Here is a 7828-nt window from a genome sequence, read left to right on the forward strand (position 1 = left end):
TATGTTGAAGAAAGTTCACACATCTGATAATGCAGCAGATATTCTGACCAAATCAGTTACTTCAGAGAAGTTCAAGCATTGCTTGGACTTACTCCATGTCTTCAAGTGTTAGAAGGGAGACATACCCAACCAAGCGTTTTCAAATTCAAAGTGAAGCAGTTCATGTTTTTGAGATTCTTCTAAGGGGTGTATAATCGCCAAGGTGGATATTGTTATTTGTTGCTCTTATACTTATGTTTTGATAAGTAAAGAAGGAAGGAGGAAAAACATGAAGGGGGCAGCGCAGCAGGACTCATCGACGAAGGGCCTATGCTTGTCGACGAGGGAACAACAGAGGTTTGTCGACGAAGGCTCTGAAGCTCGTCCACGAATAATTACTGAGAGTAGGAAATTTCAAACTTCTGGCATCGTTGACGAGATTTGTGGACAATGCAATCAGAGACTATACCATGGATCTCCTCTGTGTTCATCGACGAGGGGCGCTTGGGCTGCGGCAGTTTTTCTGAAATTTTGAATTTTTGAACGTTGGGTGGTTGGGCAAATGGGGGGAAGCCTCCGAGGAAACTCTATATATATCATCTAGGCATATTTTGAGAGTGAGAGTGATCATTAGAGAAGTGTATTGTGTACATTTTGATTTCCTTAGTGAAATGTGTGTGTCATTGCTTCCGTGGATGTAGGCTTTGCAGAATCACGTAAATCTTTGTGTTGCTGTTCTTATTGGTTGTGTTATTTATTTCTAGTTGTTTATTCCGCTGGGCATCTTCATTATACGATCCATTTCTACAACAAGAAAAAACACAATTATGTAGATTATATGAAAGCAATTAAACAATAACACAAAGAATTACGTGTTCGGCAATGTCTACATCCATGGGAGCAAACGACAGTGATTTTTCATTATCTTCTGTCAAAAGGCATATGAATTACAACATACAACATGTATATATAACCCTCCCGGAGGTTTTCCCCCTAAAACTCAACCTATACAACTTCCCAATTCAAAATTTGAAAACCAGCACTAAGTAACCGAGCAAAACCGTCAATAGTTTCAAACATACTGTCGACAGTTTGAAGCCAAGACCAAATAGTCGATGTAACACTGCATGGCAGTGGACTGTTTCTTTAGAACCTGACAAAACCATTGACGATTTCAAGCAAACCGTCAACGCTTTGGTTCTGACTCTATTTTTCCAAACTGGGAAAAATGGAATTATCAACACTAAACACCAGATGCAGAGTCAAGAAGGTCTATTCTACAATTTCTTGTTTGAAGGATCCTTTTATAACCCAAAATTTAGTTCAAAAGTAGTCATATAAGCTATTAGCTCCTAGAACATTTATCCTCCTAGTATTTTTGAAAAGAATTTCTTTAACTTGAATGCAAATTCTCACTTTTTAAATTTGTCTAAGTGTGAAAATACATTGGTTGGGCTGGAGGAAGGGCATTGCCTTGTAATTCATTCTACTAATGAACAAAAGTGCGCGTAATTGTTGTATGCAAAGTAGTCATTTATTTGGTTGCTTGAAGTCACAAGGATTTAACTATATCAATCCAAGTTCATTTCCTTTGATTATAATTTGTCTACCTAAAGTCCTTTTTAGTTGAGGCAACACCAAACCCATACCTTTTGATCAATTGATTTGATTCTTATTCAAATAGTTGAGCTGTTAACTTGGTTCAAGGACCTTCAAGTGACATAAATTAATTTTTCCCACAAACAGTTGCCGTCATGATGATAATTAATTGCCACAAGTTGTAATGCTAAGCTGCATCTATGCTATGATCCAAGCATATAGTTTTGGCTTTTTCACTGATTTTAGTGAGATGAGTTCATTTCAGTTTTTTGTTTTTGTTTCTGTTGTGCAACATGAATGACGTATGCAGGTACATTCTTGCAACATTTAGCTTATGTTCTTTGAGCCCTTTTAAAAAATTTCTTCTCATTGTCATTTGTCAACACTCAATTTACAAAAAAATTCTTACAACACTCAAAACAACCAGGAATTCAGCAGAATAGCATATATCATCAAATCTGGGAAACTGTTCAAACTTTTTACACTGCTAGGTTCCACCATTTTTCTGAATATTCATTAGGCTTTTTGTCAACCAAATTGCTGTTTCTCTAGATGACACTGCTTCTTCCCCAAACGGTCTTAAAATCCCTGCAAGCTCCTCAAGCTTTTCCTGCCTAAGCAAATGTGCACAAAGCTCAAGTAGTGACTCTAGAGCTTCTGCTCTTTCCAGGCAAAGAGGATCCCATTCAATCTTTGCATTGTCTCCATGCAGCAAACTTATTGTGCTCATTGATGAAATGTCACTGCACGTCCGGTTCAGTTTTTGAAAATCTTTCTTGCCTGTTTTCTCGTAAGGGATAAGAGTATCTAATTTTGCTATGGTTTCATTATCGCATAGCGTCAATGTACTTGTTGATGACATATTTTCTGCAGAAGCATTTACTGCACGTGCATTTTGGTTTTCCATTATGCGTAGACAGCATCTGCGGTCCTGTTCTTGATCCATGTTTTTCTTGGCTTCTGATGGCATTTCATCTCTGGAAAGAACACCACTACATTTAATGTCTCCAAAACACATTCTAAAGTGATTCCCTCTGTTAGTACTCTTATCCTCTCCGATTGCTCTGCCTATTATCTGCAGTTTCTCTTGTACTTGCTGGCAATTCTCCAATCTATGACCTGTCTGTCTTCCATCTGAGATGGTTCCAATCGTGGTACTACCAACTTGTTCTGCATCACTGGAGTTGTTTTTTGAGCTATGCTCATTGTTAGGTAGTCGGTCAGAACAGCTAAAAGGATCAACCCATTTTGTTTCTACTTTAACTTTCCGGGGTATGAAGAAAGCAGGTCTCTCATGTAAATTTTGTGTCACTGAATCAGTATTTACCTTGATTACCTGAACATGTCCCAAATGTTTTGCTAAGACTGGTTTTCCACCATTAGTTTCTCGGCCAAGACTATTCTTGTTGGGCAATTGAGTTCCCATGAGCATGTATTCCAATGTTTTTTCAGACTTCACAGGCAGAAAGACTGGAGATAAGTTGTGGCAATGAACGAGGTATGGCTGTAAATGAGGATTCCTCAACAGCTCTGCAGCCTAAGATGCGGTAATATTGAAATATGAGGATAAGTCACGACTTTGAAATTGATTAGTTTTGAGAATTGGGCCATTAGAACTCACAGTTGGTCTGTGTTCTGGGTTCTTTCTTAGCATGCTCTTGATTATACGTTTCCTGCAGTTCAGAAAGCCATCCTATCTCGATTAACATATAGCTCATCAATGGTAAATTGATTCATGTACACTACAAGAATAGATTGCCCTATATGCCATATATGAATTGAGTATGAATTGGGAGGTAATGAGAGGCTTCACAGATTTAGATTGCATTCACTTACAGTTCAGAGGAATAAATAGTTGGAAGTGGAGAAATAGAAGATCGGTTTATTTTGTTTATGAGTCCAGCCATGTCCTGTTTGATTGAACATTTTAACATACTGATTTACTTGCAAGTAGGAATTAGAAAACATAACTCAGATTTGGATGATAAAATGCAGGGAATTGATATAATAAGCTCTACATGATTAAACTTACAGGAGCCCTGAATGCAGGCTGATGTGCAGCTATCTCAAACATGCAGCAACCTGAAAAAGGTGAAGGTCATTCTTAGGATAATTCACCACTGATTTATGTACGATACAAAAGATTAAACAAAAGTATATTGCTTGTCTTAAAATTCTTTTAAATACCTAGGGACCATATATCTGATTTGTAGCCATACGGTATATCTGCAAGGAGCTCTGGACACATGTAGTTAGGAGTGCCCACAACCTATGATGACATGAAGAATTACCGAAAGCCAATTTAACATAAGAATTTCATTGATTGAAGCCAATTTTTAGGGTGCAGGAGTGCACTTTTGTTGTCCCCCCAAAGAGGTTCTTGTGATTTCAGCACTCCCAGAAGGACTTTAACCGTGATCATGCAGAGAACTCAATGTAGAATGGCAGGTCAAGTTGGCAGTTGGTATGGGTAGTTGACATAACCATGTTGATAGCTGTTGTTAGTTCTTAAAAAAAGAAATTCTTAATAGAAGAACCATTAAAAAGATGTATTAGTGTATACAGGACTTGTTTAGTTCATTTTTATCTGTTGATTTCATTGACTTGGACTGGTGTTGATAATTTTGTGGCACTTGTCCACAAGTGGTTGTTGAATACAAGGCTGGACAGTATCCATTTAAGGATGACATTGTCTTAGAGGAAACCTGAAGTATGCATCTAGGAAATGAAACCATTCCCATCTCTTAGGTAGGAAGAACATTCATACAAAGGCATATGAGTGCAAAATCATAAAAACAACGGGTTTGCAGTTGCAATGATCTTGTTCCTTAAAAAGGAACTACTAATGCAACTTGGCCGATGTATGGAATTGTATTGAAAGCTATATTTAAAAAAGATCCAAATGATTTGATTATGCTTCCGTGTTCCATTGGTGCATGCAAGCATGTGAATGAGAGAATGTGCATGAGCACAGAAAATGATCTTAAATGTATGTGCAGGCACACATGGGTGCATGTGTGTATGTGATATGTTTGTGGACTAGAGATCCAACAATTAATTCAATTCTACAAACTTGGTTTGATTATAGCTCCTTGTCTGTACAAGTGCCTTGCTTGCATGCATTTCCCTCTAGTGATTTATGGAGGGTGGGCCTTGGACCAACCTGTTGGTCATGGGTCCAAGTCCAAGGAAACAGCCTTCTCTGCATAAAAGCAGCAGTAAGGCTGCATACACTGATGATCTTCCCCCTACCCTTGCAACAAGGGGTGCCTTGTGGCCGGGGATACCTTTTATTTATATAAGATCACAGACATTGTATGTGAACTACATATGTGAGAGCAATGAAGAAAGAGAGCTATTACTGATGAAGCAAGTTCATGTGTGTTGAGCAGTTTTGCCAGTCCAAAGTCACCTGTTTCATTGAAGGCAAGACAGATATTGTTAAAAGACATTCAAAAAAGATAAAACAAAAACCCAAAAAAAAAAAAAAAAATTTAGAGGGAGTTTGGGATGATTTGTGAAAGTAACTTATGTGGCTTTTTAACTCAAATAATTTACTTTTTCTTATTTGAGCAATTAACTAACTTATTTGAGTCATAATCACTTTCACAAGTCCTCCCAAACATTCCCCAATGTAGGAAAAATCTGTCGTCTTTGGCCTTACCTAGCCGAATGTCATCATTTTTCGTAAGGAATATGTTGCAACACTGACATTAAGTCATGAAGTTAGTCTAAAAATGATATCAAGAGTAGATGGCTCTTCAGTATTAAAAATAAAAAAATAAAAAATAATAATAATAAGGCTGGTGGTCTTACCTTAAGATCCCTGTGTAGGACACGGTTGGAGTGAAGGTAGTCCACAGCTAGCAACAGCTGGGTCAGCCATTTGCATAGCTTCTGGAGGAGAAAATAACAATGCACATTAAGATCATGCCACTATGCTTGGTTCCTTCTTTCATGTCATGGACTTAGATATATAGCATGGCTCTTACCTCCTCTGGGACAAACTTTCCTCTTGCCCTCTTGATCATTTCAGCCCTAGAAGATCAAATCAAATTCGAGAGTTCGATAGTACAAGCCATGAGGACAGATACAAGGTTTCATGCAAGTAAGAACCAGAAAATATATACTGGGCATTTAGCCAACTTACATATCTCCTCCTTCACAGAAACTTGTCACAATGCACACAAAGCAACCCTGTAGAACATTAAGCCATGATACAATTCTGCTGAGCTATATAGCTTGCTTGAATTTTAGTAATTGAGTATTATTTTCTTGATTCAATTACTATTTTGGTTAAGCCAATCAAGAGTATTAAAGTGAAGAGTAAGACACATTGGTTCAGTATTACGCAAATTGCATAGGATTACCTTTTCCACCCATGCATCTTTGTACTGCACAATGTATGGGTTATTCAGCTTTGCTATCAAACTCATCTACAGAATAAACAGAAGTTATAAGTAGAATTTTCTATATGTGCATTGCTATGAGGGTTTAGAAAAAATTTATCTTCATTTCTAATAAATTATATGAACATGTGCAAAATGCAAGGGTTGAAATGAACACCTCTTGATGGGCTGTGCGCTTGAACTTTTCTGTTTGTTTGGCCAAACGAATCTTCTTCAGTACATACCTGCAGATACAATGGGGATTAGAAATTATGAGTTAACCTAGTTGATTTCTCCTTTTTCTTTTTTCTCTGAGATTTTTCTGAGAACATCTTAAAGACTATATCTCCCTCTCAAGCAATGTTTTATTTGTGTACGGCTGCCTGTAATATCCGATACAATTTTGAATTATTCACATGTTAATAATTTTTCATGGTTAATTGCTTTACCAGATGAAGCCCAGATTCATCACATATTATATTATATCTCAGTTATTTCATTTCATAATGATTCATTGATTATTTTCAACTACCGCATGTGGTTCTTCTGAGTTCTTATGATGCCAAAATAAATTTCATATTCCACCATTGTCAGTGCCTGTGCAAGAGATGGGTACGTGAAAAGAAAGAAAGAAATAAAGCAAGGAAGAAACAGAGAACATTATATTTTGGGGGAAACTAATTATGAGCACAAAGAAAAAGCAGGGTAGATTTGGCCAAATATTTTCTTACTTTTTTTTGTCCATTTTATGAAGAACAAGAAATGCAGCTCCAAAAGATCCTCTGCCAATATGCTCCAATACTTCATACTCTTCCATTTTAGACTTTGTTTCATCATTCTTACTCATCTCCACGGCCATCTTCAGAAACCTTAGAAACAACTAGCGGAAGCCTAAGTAGAAGAAAAGGTATGTACCCAAATAGGCACTCGCCTTTGCCCTTTAAGTACCTGCCATGCCACTATAAACCCCATTAACTGATATTTAATAAATTTTCAGTAGACATAGCTGTCTGAAAGGAACAGCAGAGAGGCAATAAAAATGAAGCATGCATGCAGGAGTCATGAATTAGTTCACAGACTGCATTAACTGCTGCTGCACATAGTGGGAGTTCCCTCTGAAAAACTGTGATGGAGTAATTGGAAGAGATGAATATCATGAATTGGAGGAAAACAATACATGAATGTCACGTTTAATAGTCAAGGAGGGAGAAATTTTCAAGGCAGAGGCAAAAAAACAGAGGGGGGGGGGGGGGTGGAGATTGCATAAAGTTTGAGCACTGAGGCATTCTATTTAGACCAAAGTTGAATTTTTTTCCAAAAGAAAAGAGAAAGAGAGAGAGAGAGAGAGAGAGAGAGAGAGAGAGAGAGAGAGTGGAAGTGTGGGGAGGGGGTGTTTAAGCTTTGCTTGAAATTTCAGATAGCTGAGATATAATTACTGCCACTGTTTGCTGGTATGTCACAATCCCCCAACTGAAAAATCCCATCCTTATTTTAACTTCTCAACAGCATTGGATTCACTTTGGAGGGGTAGGGAATGTCCCCACTCCCCAGACAGTGATTGAGATTTGGTAGCTGGAGGGTTATTATAATATGCCAGTTGCAATGATTACTCTTAGTTTTCTTTAATTGTTAATGATTCTATCATTTATGTGCTCTATGTTGATTATTGGTTGGTTCGTTTGGTGGTTGTGGCTTAACAAGGGAAGGGAATAAAGGGCAAAAATAAGTATGGAGAAGGAGATTCTTTGGTGTGCCGGTGCACGTGTATCGAATAGATCATCACCATTTATTAGTGGGTATGCACTTTGGGTTGGGACACATTTGGTGCATACCAGCATACCCAAAAAAACATTCATAAAGAA

The 7828-nt window shown here is 37.6% G+C and overlaps 1 protein-coding gene across 1 annotated transcript; it reads right to left on the reverse strand.

Moving 5' to 3' along the window:
- Window positions 1-1915: 1915 nt before the first annotated feature.
- LOC131147936 (serine/threonine-protein kinase Nek6) lies at window positions 1916-7354 on the reverse strand. Its single transcript, XM_058097605.1, has 13 exons — window positions 6698-7354; window positions 6145-6211; window positions 5949-6014; window positions 5729-5775; window positions 5571-5616; window positions 5395-5475; window positions 5243-5285; window positions 4941-4990; window positions 3766-3847; window positions 3611-3660; window positions 3415-3488; window positions 3200-3251; window positions 1916-3115 (listed from the first exon to the last, which is right to left on the reverse strand). The coding sequence occupies exons 1-13, from the start codon at window positions 6823-6825 to the stop codon at window positions 2066-2068; spliced, it is 1836 nt and encodes a 611-aa protein (XP_057953588.1). The 5' UTR covers window positions 6826-7354; the 3' UTR covers window positions 1916-2065.
- Window positions 7355-7828: the final 474 nt, after the last annotated feature.

The sequence above is a fragment of the Malania oleifera genome, chromosome 2 (genome assembly GCF_029873635.1).
Source record: "Malania oleifera isolate guangnan ecotype guangnan chromosome 2, ASM2987363v1, whole genome shotgun sequence".
NCBI lineage: Eukaryota > Viridiplantae > Streptophyta > Magnoliopsida > Santalales > Ximeniaceae > Malania > Malania oleifera.

Bases quoted from the DNA above. Each gene is read 5' to 3' on its own strand.
- LOC131147936 (XM_058097605.1), bottom strand. From the start codon at position 6,825: ATGGCCGTGGAGATGAGTAAGAATGATGAAACAAAGTCTAAAATGGAA. The intron at 5,476-5,570 runs GTAAGAGCCATG...TTTCTCCTCCAG, and splicing joins GAAAGTTTGTCCCAGAGGAG to AAGCTATGCAAATGGCTGAC. The intron at 3,489-3,610 runs GTAAGTTTAATC...TCAATCAAACAG, and splicing joins AGCCTGCATTCAGGGCTCCT to GACATGGCTGGACTCATAAA.